Below are 18,146 nucleotides of genomic sequence, written 5' to 3' on the forward strand. Positions count from 1 at the left end.
TATTTTATATACAACACCAAATGTAGACAAAATTTCGACCCAATGGACACGTACTTCGTCCATCACCAAATTCCGACTCCACCACCTAGACACTTCTACAAATCATGACCCATTCTTGATTAAGGAGGGGTGTTTTTGGGATGTAGCACTTTTAGTGGGTATGCCAAAAGGAATAGGCTAAGGCTCAGAGGGGTGAATCAAAAAAGGAAATCAATGCAAGGGACGAAACTAAGCTAATTTGGCTATTGTGAGGTTCATAAAACTGATTTTTGCTTCATATCATGTGCACAAAAATGTAATGCAATTTCATGGTCTAAGGACGACGCGACACACTTATGCGTAATGATGTGACACGCCTCGCGAGGAGACCTACTCTCAAACCTAGATGAGGGCGGGGTATGAATGTACCCGCCCTAGGAGGCTCTACCCTTACCTTTGAGTAGTTAAGTCGAGTCAAAGGTCTAGTCTGACCCTAGGTCTCACAAGATCGGTCTAGACTCATTGGTCAAGCCCTCCTTCCTCGGCTAACTAAGAGGCCACGGGTGCGAGTCACGAGGAGGGGGAAGGCACAATTGAGCACATAAGTTCATCATGGGGGTACTTGGTTCCCTTCCTTTGACCATGTTCTTTCTTAAAAGCTTATTTACAAACTCAATGCAAAAGAAAGAAATGCAACAAGTATTTACATGTGAACAAATGCATGCGGAAATTCAAACAAACATGAAATGAAACGTGCAACAAATTGGCTAAACCTAGCAGCACATCAACACCAAAATTCCAAACGGTCTCCCAAGGAGACACCCAAAGCAACAAAATTCCCATTCTCCTTCAAAATATCCAAGATACTAAAAAGAAAGAATAGTAAAAAGGAGCAAGAGATAGGAAGGATTATACCAAGCGGTCTTCAAGCTCCTTTTTGCCTCAAGTGGTCAATGCGCCGAGCCAAAAGGTTAGACAAAACATATATAAACAATGCAATTTTTTTGAAATTTTCAGAAATTTTTCAATTTTTAGGCATTTTCTTGAATTTTCTTAAATTTACAAGCATTTACAAATATATACAAATATTCACAAGAGTGATATTTCCCTCCCCACACTTGAGATGTACATTGTCCTCAATGGACAAAAGCATAGGGAGTGAATAAGAAAAAGAAAGGAACATATTTTTTTGATTTTTGATTTTTCAAAGGGAAAAAAAAAAAACATATTTTTGTGATTTTTGGTTTTGAAAAATTAAAAAGACATATTTTTGGGTTTTTGATATGAGAACTCCCTTCCCACACTTATTTATTTACATTACTTCCAAATGGAAATAAATGTGTGGAGGGAGTATAAATTAAAAGACATATTTTTGTTTTTTTTTTTTTTTAGGCCCTCCCCACACTTATTTATAGACATGGGAGGGCATATTAGTGAAATAAAATAACATGTTTATGGTTTTTTGGTCATTTTTTCAATTTTTAGTTGTTTTTTTTTTTTTTTTTTTTTTTTTTGAAAATGCAATGCATGCTCTATTCTATATGCTAAATTGAAATGACAATGCAAATTACGCTAAGTGAATGCAATTATTAAATGTGACAATATATTACAAAATTGAAATCTAATGCAATCCTATATGATGCAACTAAATGAATTATTAACTAAATGCATGCGAAAAATTTAAATATGGATGAGAAATTTGGATAAAGGGGAAAGATCATACTTGTCATTTGGATTGATTGGGAGGGTAAACGAAACCATCAACTCGGGGACTAAGACCCCATCTCATCATCATCATCTTCATCATCTTCATTATCTTCATTACCATCACCATCACCTTGAATTCCCCCGAACTCGGAGCCACGAATGAAATCGCCCGTGTTCAAGAGGGCATCCGAGCTAAAATCCTCCATGGCTTGGCTCATACCAACAAACATCTCCGGGTGCCCTCCGGCACCACTGGACCCGCCCTCTTGGAAGATCGAAGGGGCACCCCCGAACCACCTCGCGTCATGTCCCTCCCCTTGGGAGGTAGGCGGGGTGGGAAAAACCGGAGCGCTAAAATAGTCGGGCCGCAAGTTAATATCTCCGTACTTGAAGGTCCCATCTTCCGGATGTCCACCATCCGGGAATAAATAGTAGGAGGGGTGAAGGCCGGAGGGGTGTTTGTATTGGTTCCTCATACAATCATCATAGACCGGGAATTGACCAAGAGAATGGTCATAGTAAATCCGGTCAAGCCTTTGTTGAAGCCCATGCCGCTCATGTGCGGCGTTTGTCATATTAATTTTCATCTCCGCCATGAAGGAGACGAGGTCGGCATGGAGAGGAGGCGATTGTTGTTGGTGTTGAGAGGAGGACCCCTCTCCTTGTTGCAAGGGGCCGGGGACAAAAGGAGAAGTCGGTGTGGCATACCGCAAGGTAGACCTTGCGGGGATGATGGGTCGGCCACGAGCATACCGAAGGTTAGGGTTAATTTGTTGGGGGATGGAGGGGTCTTCAAGATCTTCGATCTCAAGCAAATAATATTCTTGGTTAGGCACCACTTTCATTTTGTCGGGGTTGGGAAGAGGGATAGAATTCCGATCAACTCCATCAACCCGAATTTGCCAATAGTCTAGGCCATCATTCGGGTTGGTCTTCAACCAACCGAGGTTGTGGTGGATGTAATTTTTGAACAACATTGTATCACCAATCATAGAACGCAACCCACCCAAGTTGACCCTCCGATTGAGCCTCTTCATCAAGTGGGTGATGAGTCCACCCACGACAATGGCCGTAGTAGAGGCCGGAGAATTGCTAAGCCGCTGTAATGTGAGGGCCAAATGGTGAGCAATGTCAATTTTGAAAGTGGTTGGGTTGGAGCGAAGGTAAGAGCCGAGAATTTCCAATTCCTCCGTTCTAAAATTATGATTTTCCTCTCGGCCAAAGATGGTCCAACCCATGTACCTATGCCAAACCCGGATAGCCGCATTGTGGACTGTATTGGCGGCTCTCTTGACCCCCTTAACATCATCTAAACCCGTAATAGCCTTCCATAAGGCCCCATGGTCAAATGTCTCGGGTGCCTTGTGAGGAGGGCTAGAGTCAAGCCCAAAATGGGATGCAAAGGTCGGAAGGGTCAAGGAGTAGTCCTTGTTCATCAATCTAAAGTGCAAAAAGGCTACCTTTTGGGTTTGGCGGTGTTTGTCAAGACGGAGGGAGCTCAAAAACTCCCAAGTAAGACGAACATAGGTCCGCTCATGAATTCCATACATCATTCTCATGCCTACCCCATCAAATAAATCAAGAGTAACTTGATCTAATCCTAGTTCCCTCATGGATTGACGATCAATGAATCGGGTAGGGACAATAGGGCGCCTTTTGAATAAGACAAACTTACCTTTCATTGTGATTGAGGTGAATTGGATGTCCGGGAAGTCGGGGTCGGAGCTCATGTCGGTCGCCGCCGCCGCTACCGCCTCCGCCTGTTGAAGAGCCAAGTCTCCTCTCCTCACTCTCTTTTTTGGGGCCATGATTGTGATTTTGATGGTGGGTGAAAGGTTGGGAAGGAGGTTGGGGTGGTTGTTGGTGGTTGAGGTGGTGGTAGGTGGTGGTGGGAGGGGTTGTTGAAGGAGATGAGGGAGTGGGAGTTAGGGTTAGAGTGAGAGAGAGGGGAAGAAGGGGTCGAAAATAATGAAGGAATTTGGGGATTTTGGCGTTAAAACACGATCAGAGGGCTCCCAGTGGTCGGAGAGCCGTGGCACGGTCACCTACTGGGAGTTCAAGTGATTTTGAAATTTCATAAAAAGGATCGAAAACTCCCAGCCGGTCGGGAGACAGCCGCCGGTCACCCTATTGGGAGAACACCCATTTCCCACTTTCTTCATACGTGCATTCCCAGTAGGTGGACCGGCGCATTCGGCCTCGCCACTGGGACTTCCTTCTTCGAGAAAACTTGATGAAAATTCCTCATAAGCGCATCCCAGTAGGTGGACTCCGGCCGCCTACTGGGACTTCCTTCAATTCATTTTGATACATTTCAATTGTATACGTACTCCCAGCCGGTGGACCGGCTGCCGGCCTGCCGGCTGGGACTACTTTCCTTGTGTTTTCTTCAAAATTCCAATAAACTTACAGGAACTTCCCGGTCGGGGGGGGCCCGCCGGTCACCCGGCTGGGACTCCTTCTCATCATGATTTCTTCAATAAACCCTTTACTCCAATTCCCATCATTTATTGGCCTCGATCTCCGTGTTTTCCACTTTCAAACCCGACTCGGGACGTCGGATAAAGGCCAATAAATGGTCAAGCGCTTGTTCATCAAACAAAAACCCCAAGTCTTCAACACTCATGGCCGACAACAATCAAATTGACAAGTAGTATCCATCCAAAATTCCTCGAATACTTCCTAAATGCATGATATATACAAAGATGCATGGGTTGCCTCCCATGAAGCGCCCTTGTTTATTGTCGTAGGCTCGACGGAGTTATGAATAACAATCAAAAATTTGGAATAAAAGTGGCAATTGAGCTCACATTCTTGATAAGAGGGGTTCCGGCAATGTAGTGCTTTAGCCGTTGTCCATTTACCTTGAATGTTTGGTCACCATCGGAAACTTCAACCGACCCATATGGAAAAGCTCGGACCACGGTGAAAGGCCCCGACCACTTTGACTTCAATTTTCCCGAAAAGATCTTGAACCTTGAATTAAAGAGGAGAACCAAGTCCCCCTCCTTGAATTCCCTCCTTATAATAGCCTTGTCATGGAACCGCTTAGTCTTTTCCTTGTACAACCTAGAGCTTTCATAAGCCTCTAGTCGGAATTCTTCAAGCTCATTGAGGTCAAGTAGCCGCTTCTCCCCGGCGCTCTTTAGGTCAAAGTTTAGTAGACGGATGGCCCAATGTGCCTTATGCTCCAACTCAACCGGTAAATGACAAGGCTTATCGTACACCAACCGGAACGGTGAAGTTCCAATTGGTGTTTTAAAGGCGGTCCGGTAAGCCCACAATGCATCGTTGAGCTTGGTAGACCAATCTTTCCTTGACCGGCTCACGGTCTTTTCGAGGATCATCTTGATTTCACGATTAGAAATTTCGGCTTGGCCGTTGGCTTGCGGGTGATAGGCAAGGCTCCGCCTATGTTGCACCCCGTGCTTCTTGAGTAAAGCATCAAGAGTCCTCTCCCGGAAATGGGTTCCACGGTCACTTATCACAATTCGTGGGACTCCAAACCGGGGGAATATGATTGTCTCCATGAGCTTGGTCACGGATTTTGCGTCACAAGTCTTTGTTGGAATTGCTTCAACCCATTTGCTCACGTAGTCCACCGCAACAAGAATATACTCATTCCCATTTGATGAGGGAAAAGGGCCTTGGTAGTCAATGCCCCATACATCGAATAGTTCCACCTCAAGTATGTAGTTCATTGGCATTTCATGCCTCTTTGAAATGTTACCACTTCTTTGACACTTGTCACACTTCTTGACGTAGGTGGCCACATCGTGAAATAGGGAAGGCCAAAAGAATCCACATTGGAGCACCCTTGCGGCGGTTTTTCGTGAACTACCATGCCCTCCACTTGGCATGTCGTGGCAATGAGAGATTATGGGTTGGACTTCTTCTTTGGGGATGCATCTTCTAATTATCCCGTCGGCACAAGCTTTGTAGAGACACGGTTCTTCCCAAAAATATTGCTTAAGGTCATGGAAGAATTTCTTTCTCTTATGGGAATCATAACCGTGTGGGATGACCCCGGATACCAAATAATTTGCATAGTCCGCGTACCACGGGGTATCCATCAAAGCTAGTGCGAATAGTTGATCATCCGGTAATGTGTCATCAATTGGCAATCCATCCTTATCCTTGACATGGAGTAGCCGAGAAAGATGATCGGCTACCACATTTTCTACACCTTTCTTGTCTCTAATCTCGATATCGAACTCTTGCAACAATAGTATCCACCGAATCAAGCGGGGCTTTGACTCCTTCTTGATTAGCAAGTGTCTCAACGCCGTGTGATCGGTGTGCACAATTACCTTAGAGCCCACCAAATAAGAACGAAACTTGTTCATGGCATATATGACCGCCAAAAGCTCCTTTTCGGTGGTAGTGTAATGTGATTGAGCTTCATCCAAAGTCTTGCTTGCATAATATATGGCATGGAGTTTACCATTCTTCTTTTGTCCTAGCACCGCTCCCACCGCCACATCACTAGCATCGCACATCAACTCGAAAGGTTCTCCCCAAGTGGGAGGTTGCATGATTGGAGCGGTGATGAGAGCTTCCTTCAACCTATTGAATGCATCCAAACACTCATTAGTAAATTCAAACGGCACATCTTTTCCAAGCAACAAAGTTAAAGGTCGGGCAATCAAAGAAAAATCCTTAATGAATCTCCGGTAAAAACCGGCATGCCCAAGAAAACTCCTAATTCCTTTTACATTAGTGGGAGGGGGTAGTGTTTTGATCACTTCAATCTTGGCTTGATCAACTTCCAAGCCCTTACTTGACACTACATGACCCAAAACAACCCCGGATGTCACCATGAAGTGACATTTCTCCCAATTCAAGACTAGACCACTCTCTTGACATCTTTTCAAGACCTTACCCAAATTAGCTAGACATCCATCAAATGAGGTGCCTACGACCGAGAAGTCGTCCATAAACACCTCCATGATGTTCTCAACATACTCGGAAAATATAGCTAACATGCATCTTTGAAATGTAGCCGGCGCATTGCAAAGCCCAAAGGGCATGCGCCTATAAGCAAAGGTGCCGAATGGGCACGTGAATGTGGTCTTTTCTTGGTAATTAGGGTGAATCGGGATTTGGAAAAATCCCGAAAACCCGTCAAGGTAGCAAAAATGAGAATGTTGGCCAAGTCTTTCCAACATTTGGTCAAGGAAAGGGAGGGGGAAATGGTCTTTCCTAGTTGCCTTGTTGAGGCGCCTATAGTCTATACACATCCTCCACCCGGTTGTGACCCTTGTTGGAATTAGTTCATTCTTATCATTGGTGACTACCGTGACCCCGCCCTTCTTCGGCACAACATGCACCGGGCTCACCCATGCACTATCGGAGATAGGGTATATTATGCTTGCATCATAGAGCTTCAACACCTCCTTCCTAACCACTTCTTTCATAGCGGGGTTAAGGCGGCGTTGAGGCTCAATGGAAGATGCACTCTCATCCTCCAAATGAATGCGATGGGTGCAAAAAGAAGGGCTAATCCCCTTGATATCATCAATTGAGTACCCAATGACATCCTTGTATTGTTTCACAACATCAAGTGATTTTTGAAGTTCGGTGTCATTGAGTGCACTATTGACAATAATAGGGTAAGTATCATTAGGGCCAAGGAAAGCATGTTTAAGAGTAGAGGGAAGGGGTTTCAACTCCACTTGAGGAGGCGTGGATCTCTCCTCTTTCTTATCATCTCTTCTCAAACTTTCAAATTCTTTTTCCGGGTCTTCTTCAATTGTTGCTTCCATAGCTAAAGCATACTCCCGGTGCTCCTTGCAATCCTTTACCTTGCCCTCAAGGAACCCTTGCAAACCCTTGTCTTCATCAAATTTCTTCATATCAACCCACTCTTCTACCACATCAATCATATAACAAGACTTTTCTTCCGAAGGCTCTTTCATAGCCTTGTTCAAGGAGAATTCAACCTTTTCTTCACCCACTTGCAAAGAAAGCTTCCCATTCTTCACATCAATCATGGCACCCCCCGTAGCAAGGCAAGGGCGCCCCAATATGATGGGAATATTTGAGTCTTCGGGGATGTCCATTACATAGAAATCACATGGAAATGCAAGTTTCCCCACCTTGAGTGGGACATCCTCCACAAGACCAATAGGGTATCTTACCGACCTATCCGCAAGTTGGAGAGAAACCCTTGTTGGTGAAAGCTCATAACCCTTCAACTTCTTGAAAATTTTGAGGGGCATAAGACTAATGCTTGCCCCCAAATCACACAAAGCCCTCTCAATGTGCACGGTCCCAATCTTACAAGGTATGGAAAAACTCCCCGGGTCTTCAAGCTTTTGAGGAGCTTCATTCATGAGAATTGCACTACACTCTTTGGATAAGCTCACCGTGGTTGTTGGGCTCAAAGAGTTTTTGTTTGAGATAAGCTCCTTCAAGAACTTGCTATAGCTTGGGATCTCCTTTACGGCATCAATGAAAGGCATGGTAATGTTGATACCCTTCATCATGTCCATGAACTTCCCATACTTTTGTTCAAGTTTGGCTCTTGCCAACCTTTGTGGAAAGGGAACCGGTGGGACATAAGTTCTTACCACTTGTTGTTGAGGCTCTTCAACCACCCTTGTTGGTTCATCAATCACTTTTGGAGTTTCTACAACAATTTCCACAAGCTCATCTTTTCCCTCCTTTTCTTCAATTACCCTAGGAGGTTCAACCACCATTTGAGGTTCAATGACATTGCCCGGTCTACTACTCTTCCTTTTCTTGACAAATTCCCGGTCTTCCAAATCTCTACCACTCCTCAAGTGAATAGCATTCATGGTTTTCGGATTTTCCTCGGTTTTACCCGGGAATTTACCTTGGGAGGCTTGTAGTTGGCTCATTTGGGTAGCCAATTGGGAGATTTGGTTGTCCGTCATCCGTTGAGAAGCTTGCATTTGGGTTCTAAGTTGGTTGATGGATGAGGTTGTCTCTTCTTGTTTTTGGGTGGTGTGGTTGATGAATTGTGTTTGATGACTCATCATTTGTTCCATCATGAGTTCCATGTTTGACTTTGGTTGGGTGGGTTGTTGGAACGGTTGGAAATTTTGTTGGAAAGGTTGGGTGGTTTGTTGGAATGGTTGGGTGGTTGGTGGGTTAAGTGATTGAAATTGTTGTTGTCTTGGTTGGAAGGTTCTTCCTTGGAAACCCGGTGGACCTTGATTGAATGTCGTGTTTTGTTTTTGAGTTTGGAAGTTTGGTTGTTGTGACTTTTGTTGGAAGGTTGGGTTTTGGACATTTTGAGAGCCATAAGAGAAGTTTGGGTGGGCTCTCAATCCGGGGTGATATTGGTTGTTGTTAAATGCTTGCTTGGCCGGACTAGACTCCCATATTCCGTTCACTTGCTCCATACCACTTCCATCTCCAACCACCAAAGGACACTCATTAGGTGGGTGTCCTTGGTCGCCACAAAGCTCACAACTATAGACTTGGTTCCTCATAGAAGAATTGCTAGATGTTTTGCTTGAGCTCATCAAGGCAACTTGTTGCTTAAGCTCTTCTATCATCTCTTTCACTTCCACATTGTTGGCCGACTCGACCGTTGACTTCCCCTTCCTCTTGTGCCTATCATTGTTCCAATGAAAGGTACGAGAAGCCATTTCTTCAATAAGCTCTTTCGCCGTCTTGTGGTCTATCTTATCCAAAGCTCCCTTCCCCGAGCCGGAATCAAGGTTCATCTTCATATCATTGTTTAACCCTTCATAGAAATTGTTGATGAGCTCATCATCTCCAATACCGTGGTGAGGACATAGCCTTTGGAGGCCCTTGTACCTCTCCCATGCTTCATAAAGGGTCTCATCTTCTTGTTGGGTGAACCCTTGGAGCTCACTCTTGATTCTTGCGGTTCGTTGGGGTGGGAAATACTTGTTGAGAAAAGCCTTAGAGACATCATCCCAAGTCCGAAGAGAGTCGGGTTCACAACTTTTAAGCCACTCCTTGGCGCTTCCCCTCAAAGAGTAAGGGAAAAGCCTAAGGCGTACGGCATCCTCCGTCACTCCATTGGCCTTGAACATGTCACAACTATCCAAGAACTCGTTGAGATGCTCGTTGGGGTTTTCGGTGGCTCCCCTCCGAATTGATTCCCTTGGACTAGTTGTAGCAAGGTGGCTTTCACATCAAAATTGTTGGCTTGAATAGGTGGCTTCACAATACTCGGATTCACCACCTTTTTCGGAGCCAAGTTATCTCTCATAGGAACCGCGGCCATTGTTACTTCCGTTTCCGGTGTTGCAAAAGGATTTTCGAAAGTTTCAAAGACCCGTGGTTCTCCTTGAAGGTTCTCAATTACTGGATTTTCTTGAGGAATCGGTGTTTCTATAAGCCCTCTTCTACGAAGTGAATTTAGTCTTCTTGCGGTTGCTTCGATCTCGTGGTCAATCGGACGAATTGGATGACCTCTTCGAGTTCTTCTTCTCATGCAAAAAGTCCTACACACTCAAGAGAGGGGTTAGTAACAAAAGACTTAGTCTAAACAAGAATGAAAACAATTAATATCTAGCCGAACTCCCCGGCAACGGCGCCAAAAACTTGATGGTATCAAGCTATACCTCGCAAGTGCACGATTCTATCGTTGTACACTATTAAGGGTCGATCCCACAAGGAGTTGAAAAGATTACTAATTGTTCTAATCCGATCGTTTAGCTAAGTCGAAAATAAAAGATGATGGTTGTTATACTAATGCTACCTAAGACAAAATGAAATGCAAACTTAACAAAAGCAAGGAAAATAAGCAAGAACGAAGGATAAGGTGTAATTCAAATAATTTAAAGGCCTAAGACTCGGTTCTTCCCAAACAATTCGCAATTCCACATGGTTAAATTTCTAGGCTAATCACAAAGGTAGTTAGGTGAGGAGGTGACGGCTCTAATTCGCCTAAGACCCCCTCTCGGGTTCGAAATAGGACACTAGCACTACCCACCAACCCCCTCTCGGGTTCGAAGGTCGGAATCCCTAACTCAATACCCCACTACCCCAAAAACATGCATTTTCCCGAGGTAGTCCGATATTCGCTAAGGTCATTAAGCCCCATCAATACCCGGGTCATCCCACTCCCTCTCTCGAGGGTCGATTTCAAACACTAATTTAGAGGTGTCCTACCCCCCGGTTCTCCTTTCGGTCTCAACCGAGGTCAACAATAGGGTCAAGTCTCGGGTACCCAAATCACAACCTAACCAACTCTCGTTGGTGGTCAAGGGTCGTAAGTCAACACTACCCAAGAGTCAACCCATAACCCAAGTCATCCCTCTAAACTACCCTCACCAATTTCCCCAAATAATTAGCCTTTATGAAATTCAATTAATGAAATTACTCATGTCGGGTCAAACCGAGCCCTAGTGGAAGACTACTCACTAATCATGGTTCTAATTGCAAAATTAACAATAAAGATGGAAACTTTGGTCACAAACATGGTGAGAAGATGAAATTCACTACTAAACATGCAACAATCTAACAATGGGTGGAAGGAAAGATGATTTAATCTAATAATGAGAAAGATTTAAACCTAAAGACACAATCTTTAACCAAATCAACCCAAAGATTAAGTCTTTGAGGACAACTACCCAATGATGAACAAAAGCAAGAGGAACAAAGGAAAGATGAACAATGATAAGATGAGCAATGATGGAATTAACAACAACAAACAAACAACAACAACAATTTTAACATAAACAATCAAACAAACATAAAAGATGAACAAAATGTAAACAATTGAAAATAGGGAGAGAAATAATACCAACAAAATAGTGAAAGAGGAATTTGGATAGAAATAATAAAGAAGGAAATCCTTCAATCTTCTTACAAACCCAAATTCAATCACTAATTGATTGAAGAACTTCTCTAATTAAAGAAAGATTAACAAAGAGATTAAGAAAGTTTAAAGCTTGAAAGGGTAAAATTTCTGGATCTAGGGTTGTGTGTACAAAAGGGTTTAAGAGGGGGTATATATAGGTTATACAAGGATTAGGACTGAAATTGGAAATGGGCTTTGAAACACGTATATGTACTCCCGGCCGGTCAACCGGCCGCCGGTCATTTGACCGGCTGGGAGATCCCTGGAAGTTTTGAACAATTTTTGAGGTCATCAGGTGTGCACGGCCGGTCGACCAGCCGCCGGTCCCTGACCGGCTGGGACAGCTTGACTTTGAAGCTTGACTTTTGCCTTGGAGGAACTCCCAGCCGGCTAGCCGGCCGCCGGTCATTTGACCGGCTGGGAGTTTCCTGTAACATTCTTCCAATTTCTTTGTTTCCTAAGCTCAAGTGTCCTCCCAGCCGGCCAGCCGGCCGCCACCCACCGGCCGGGAGTGCTTCTTCACAATTCTTCCTCCATTCTCCTTGTAGATGTACTCCCGGGCTAGCCTAGCCAGGCCTGCCGGCCTACCGGCTGAGGGTACTCCTCAGCATAATTCCCTTCTTCTTTCATGCAAGGCTTAGAAATCCCGTCTATCTAGCTTCGTTTCGCCCGTTCCCGCCTCAATTTCTGCAAGGGGGCCAAAGTGTCATAGTAAAGGGAATCGGGACTAGAAACGAGAGTAAAGGGGGTACAAAACCGCCTTAAATGGGGTCGAATATGCATGAAAATAGAGGGAAAAAGAGTGCAAAATGGTCCTATATCAGCTGCTTTCTCAATTAGTGGGTAATTTCTCTCGGCGGGCAACAGCGTATGGCTGACAAAGTAGATTGGGTGTTGCTGTTTGTCCTCTTCCCTGATGATCACGGCGGCCGACCGTGGCCGAGGTAATCGCTATGTATAGGTATAGCGTCTCCCCCCAAAGATCGGCCGGACGAGTTGGGAGAGTCTGAAGATGAGCTTTCAGTTGCTTGAAAGCCGTGCTCTGTTCCTCTCCCCAGCTGAAGTCTTTATTCCCTTTCAATACCTTGAAGAATGGGGTGCTCTTATCGGCTGACCGAGAGATGAAACGGGCGAGAGCCACCATTCTCCCGGTCAGCATCATAACCTCTTTTCGATTCCTTGGTTCCGGCAGGTCTAGGATTGCTTGGATCTTGTCTGGATTTGCATCGATGCCTCTGGCACTGACAAGTACACCGAGGAATTTACCTGCCCGGACACCGAAGTTGCATTTCATTGGGTTGAGCTTCATCTTGTATTTCCTTAGTGAACAAAATGTTTCGTGTAAATCGGCCGGTGCTGCTTTGTCGGACTTGCTTTTCACAATAGCATCGTTGACGTAAGCCTCAATGTTTCGGCCTTTCTGATTTTGGAATACCTTGTCCACCAGTCTTGTATACGTGGCGCCGGCGTTTTTCAAACCAAACGGCATCATTTTGTACATGTATGTGCCGTTAGCGGTGATGAATGCGCATTTAGACATGTCTTCCTCAGCCATGAATACCTGGTGATACCCCGAGAAGGCGTCTAGCAGGCTCAGCATGGTGTATCCTGCCGTGGCGTCGATCAAGCTATCTATTCGAGGCAAAGGGTAACAATCTTTGGGGCATGCTTTATTAAGTTGGGTAAAGTCTACACACATTCTCCATGCCCCCGATGATTTCTTTACCATCACAACATTGGCTAACCACTCAGGGTAAGTGCAGGGCATAATAAAGCCCGCCGTAAGTAGTTTGTCTACCTCGGCCTTGATGGCCTCATCTTTCTCGACTGAGGAGTTCCTCATCCTTTGCTTGACGGGGCGAGCGGTGGGGAGTACGTTCAGCTTGTGAATAATTACTTCCCGGCTTACGCCTGGCATCTCGGCCGCTGAGTAGGCGAAGACGTCCTTATTTTTCCTCAACAGGTCCAGGAGTTCGGCTCTGAATTTTGGTTCCAGGTTTACACCGACGGTCACGGTGCGACCTGGGTCAATCTCCACCTCCTCTGTCTCTGCTCCTTCAACCATGCTGATGGTTCGGTCGATCTTGGACCTGGGAGTGTGCTGTATCTGGAAGGATTTTAATTTTGAAGCGCCGGCTCTCACCTTCTCTAGATACTTTGTCGTCCTATAGTCCCGAGCCTTGTACTCTCCTTTGATCTGGTTGGTCAATAGGAGCGAATCTGTTTTCACTACGACATGCTCCGCCCCGGCGGTTCTGGCTAGCCTGACTCCGGTTATCACTGCCTCGTACTTGGAGTCGTTGTTTGAGGTCGAGGAGGCAAGCTCCAAGGCGTGCTCGAACACGTCTCCGTTTGGGCTAAGAATAACGATGCTAGCCTTCGAGCTATCTGTCGTGGAAGGGCCGTGGGTGTGTATCTCCCATACGCCGGGTTCCTTCTCGTTCTTCGAGGCGAGCTTGTGTGCTTCCCCCCGGTCCGAGACGTATATCAATGTCAAGGCCCGGATGGAAATTACGGCGTCGGTTTCACTCAAAGTGACCCGGCCTATGAGCACGTTGTGGGCAGATGTGCCGTCGATAACTATAAACTCAGACATAACATTCCTGGCTGCAGTTCCCTCGCCTAACCTCACCGGCAGTCTGACCGACCCCAGGGGTACCAGGCCGACCCCAGAAAAGCTGTATAGCGGGTTGGTGCAGGGGCTCAAATCTTCGACTCTCAGACCGAGGCTGAGAAAGCATTCTCTGTACATAATGTTTGTGTAGGCGCCTGTGTCGATCAGGCACCTCTTCACCAAATGGTTGGCTATGTCCGGGTGGATTTGTAAGTGGGTATTTGTGAGGAGCGATGACTCCCTCGTAGTCCTCCTGCCCGATGGTCATATCGGGGATGTTGGGAGCGGGAGTGGCTGTGTTGGGCACAAGGTTGATGGCCTGATATGATTCATTCAGGTGCCGTTTGTGCCCATGAGCGGACCCATCGTTCCCGTTGCCTCCGATGACCACGTGGATTACTCCTACCCGTTCAAAGATGGGCTTGCTCTTTGACCCGCCGGCTACATATTTGCCGAGGCTCCCCTTACGGATCAGTTCTTCAATGGCATTCTTCAGATGACGGCAGTCGTTGGTTAAGTGTCCGGTGTGGCCGTGGTACTCACGATCTTGGCTCGTGTCACCGTCACTCCTCGGCCTAGGGGTCTTTCCCACTCGGCCCTCGTTCTTGCTCAACGCGAAGACTTCGGCGGCCGATACGACTAAGGGGGTGTGATCATCGTACCGTTTTTTTGTAGTACGTTCCGAGCTCCCCCGCATCCGCCGAGTTCATTTCTGGTAGATTTGTCGGGCCGTGATCTGTTATTGTCACGGCGTCTTTCATCGGACCGTGACCCGTTGTTGTCACGGCGCCTCTCATCCGGGTTGTCCTCCCGGTGACTCTTCTTTTCTGAGTGCTCGGCCTCGCTGGGGCCTACTCAGATCTTGTGATAGTCCTCTACCTTGATGGCCTGGTCGGCCATTTTTCTAGCGGCGTCCAAGTTCAGCCCTCCGCACTTGATGAGCTCATTTTTCAAGTCTCCCCTTGGGAGGCCCTTCATCAGCGCGAAGGCCGCCAATTCGGGATTAATTTCTCGAATCTGCTGGACCTTTCCGTCGAACCTCTTCACATAGCTTCGTAGAGACACGCCCCCCTCCTGTTTGATAGTTAGGAGGTCCGATGTCTCCACGGCCCTTCTCTTGTTGCAAGAGTACTGGGCTAGAAAGGCGTCTCTTAGGTCGGCGTAATAGTATACCGAGCCGTCGGGAAGCCCCTTGTACCAACTTTGAGCCATCCCATGCAAAGTTGTCGGGAAGACTCGGCACGGACCTCATCGGGCTGTTCCCATACCGACATGTAAGACTCGAAAGCCTCGGCGTGGTGGTGGATCATTGTCTCCCTTGTATGATAGAGGTGGTAACTTGAGCTTAGTTGGCACCTGGACGTCTAGGACGTAGGCGTTGAGGGGTTTGTCGACCGCGATCGACCGACGCGCGGCGATCGGCTCCTCGCATTCCTAATCCGGCTCCTCTCCTCGTAGCGGGAAGGACTTCTTCTCCGACTCGGACTTCTTCTCCAACTCGCCGAGTCGGACTCCTCCGGTTCCTCCGGGGTAAGCCTCGTTCGTGTTGCGGGGACGCTGTCCTCCCATGAGTGCGGGAAGGACTTAGGTCTACCACGCCCACTTTGGGCTCCCCGGCGACTTGGCGGGTCGGCTTCTCCCGGTGCTCCGTTCAAATTTCTCGGAGTTACGTTTCGGGCCCTGGTCTCCTGGGCGTTTTCCGCCGCTCTTGTCGGCGTGACAGTGTGAGCAGGCGTATTACTAATTAGGTCCAGGACCATCTTTAGTTTTGCTATGTCAACCACGTGTCCCATGATGGTGACCTGGTTGGCTGGCGGCGACGTGTCCGGCATTATCGGCATCCCGAACTCCGGTTGAATTACTCCGCCGGTGGAGGGCTGCACGACTCCAGAATTGTTGAAAGTGTCATCGTGGTAAAATGCGGTTTCGTCGGTCACGACTGCGTCTTGTTGTTTTGACATCTTCTTAGCTTTTTGGGTGGGTTTTTGTTGTTGTTTTTTTTTTTGTTTGGGAATGATTGTGAAAGGCTTCTAGTGTCTATTCCCACAGACGGCGCCAATTGTTCCGGGTGTAATTCCAGATCAAGTATAGTTACCACCCTTGGCTTGTTGAATGATGTCTTGAGTTGGATTCTCCTTTGGTCTCAATCGTTCCTCACGGCCTCTCCTGCAACAATGAACGAACTGAGGGCTTGGCTTTGTGCCAAGCGTACTCACTCCGACGCTCAAGTCAGTAAACTTAAGAGATAAGTTGTTACTTGGCTGAATGTGTATTGTAGAGAGATAAGGAAGATATTACCAGATGAATAGTGTATTTAGGTTTTGCTGTGTATTCGTTCGGATCCTTTCCTCAATGAAGGTTGAGGAGTATTTATAGGCTTTCACCTTTTGTCACGTAGTGGCCAAGTGGCTAGTAGGTGGAAAGACTGATCTACCCCTCGGCCGAGGGGCCTATGGCTGGCCGGCGGATCCTGTTGACTCGCCGCCGAGGGGTCTTGGATATGAGTACGCGGATATGTGTCCCGGCTGGCAGGTTACCATGCCGAGACCCAGGCTGACGGGCCGATGGGCTGCATCGGCTAGATTGTCCAAGTCGTTGACTTGCTGTGGATATCTTTGACCTTGCTCAATCATGTTGACTTGGTCAGCGGTGCAGAATATGCCCCATCAACAACAAATTTATTCTATGTACCATGAGAGGATGATATTTGACATGTTTTAATATTAAGACGGATACCTTCGTTTTAATAAAAACTAGCTCATCGTTTGGACTTACATACTCACTAGTTCTTTAAATTATGTTCAAATCATATAAGTTCACTTCAAAAAAGTTTAAATCTTACAAGTTCAGTTCAAAATTACAAGTTCAGTTCAAAAAAAGTACACATCACTACTACAAATCCAGGCAAATACAACGCCCCTTTAACAACGATTATTCACGAAAATCACAATAGACGTTGTAGAATGTATGGCGCGAATTTTACTAAAATCAATTACAACGGGTATGGTTATAAAAACCGTTTTTATTAGTTTTAACAACGGGTCACACATGCACAACCGTTGTTAATAATTTGGCGCAAAATTGGCGCAAAGTTAGTGAAAAGTAATCACAACGGTTATTTTTGAAACCCGTTGTTAAAACTTATTTAACAACGGGTGTTTTTTACAACCGTTGTTAAAACTTTTTTCACAACGGTTGTTGTTTAATAACCGTTGTCAATACCTTCCATACTATAAACCACACAAACAAGTCTGCATGACCACAAAACACAACCCTTAATACACAAACACAAACACAAAAACAGCAGACAAACAAACACAAAACACATACACACTCTCTTTTTCTCTTTCTCTCTTTCTCTCTTTCTCATCGTCGCTTTATCTTCTCGCCGTCACCGTGATTTCATCGTCTATTACGTTCGTATTTATCAGGTAAATCTCGTAAATCACCGTTAGTTTCATCGTCATTATTTTCTTTTTCTATTTATTTCTTTTGCATGTATGTGTTTTTATCGACCATTATGTTATTTGTTTAAGTATTGTTCGCATAATTAATTACTAAAACAATGAAGAAGCAAGATGAAGAAGATAAACATAATTAATATATATATATATATTTATAAATACATAAATTAAAAAAAAAATTACATATGTAAAAATGCAATTCTTATATTTTCATGGAGGATCTTATTGTGCTCTATCGTATCCGTCCTCTCCTCCTTGGCTATTTGGAGGTTCCGTTCAGCAGTTGCTATATCGTCATATAGTTGCAACTGCTGCTGCTCCGTCAAGCCATTTTCTTTGGCGTGCTTCAGTGCGGATCGAGCTTCCGCAAGGTAGCTCCTGAAACTTTCCTCAATATGGAGGAACCGGCGGATGAAGTTGTTGTTGTTCTCGATCATGGTAAGAGTCTTTAGGATGAAATCATTCATTTTGTTAGAGTTTTTTGAGTTTGATTTGAAAGATTAAGTAGAGTTTGTTTTAACAGTTAGAGTTTGGAGATGAATATATGAGATAATGGAAATGTTAGTTGAGATAT

General features: G+C 45.6%; 1 protein-coding gene and 1 non-coding gene across 2 annotated transcripts; one reads left to right on the forward strand and one right to left on the reverse strand.

Moving 5' to 3' along the window:
• Positions 1-4,460: 4,460 nt before the first annotated feature.
• Positions 4,461-8,387, reverse strand: LOC141594476 (uncharacterized). Its single transcript, XM_074414493.1, has 3 exons — positions 8,055-8,387; positions 5,746-5,996; positions 4,461-5,097 (listed from the first exon to the last, which is right to left on the reverse strand). The coding sequence occupies exons 1-3, from the start codon at positions 8,385-8,387 to the stop codon at positions 4,461-4,463; spliced, it is 1,221 nt and encodes a 406-aa protein (XP_074270594.1).
• Positions 8,388-9,438: 1,051 nt separating this feature from the next.
• LOC141597692 (small nucleolar RNA R71) lies at positions 9,439-9,545 on the forward strand. The gene has a single exon (XR_012522913.1). It is a non-coding gene; the product is annotated as a small nucleolar RNA R71 (small nucleolar RNA).
• The last annotated feature ends 8,601 nt before the right edge of the window (positions 9,546-18,146 follow it).

The sequence above is a fragment of the Silene latifolia genome, chromosome 8, assembly GCF_048544455.1.
Source record: "Silene latifolia isolate original U9 population chromosome 8, ASM4854445v1, whole genome shotgun sequence".
Classification (NCBI taxonomy): domain Eukaryota; kingdom Viridiplantae; phylum Streptophyta; class Magnoliopsida; order Caryophyllales; family Caryophyllaceae; genus Silene; species Silene latifolia.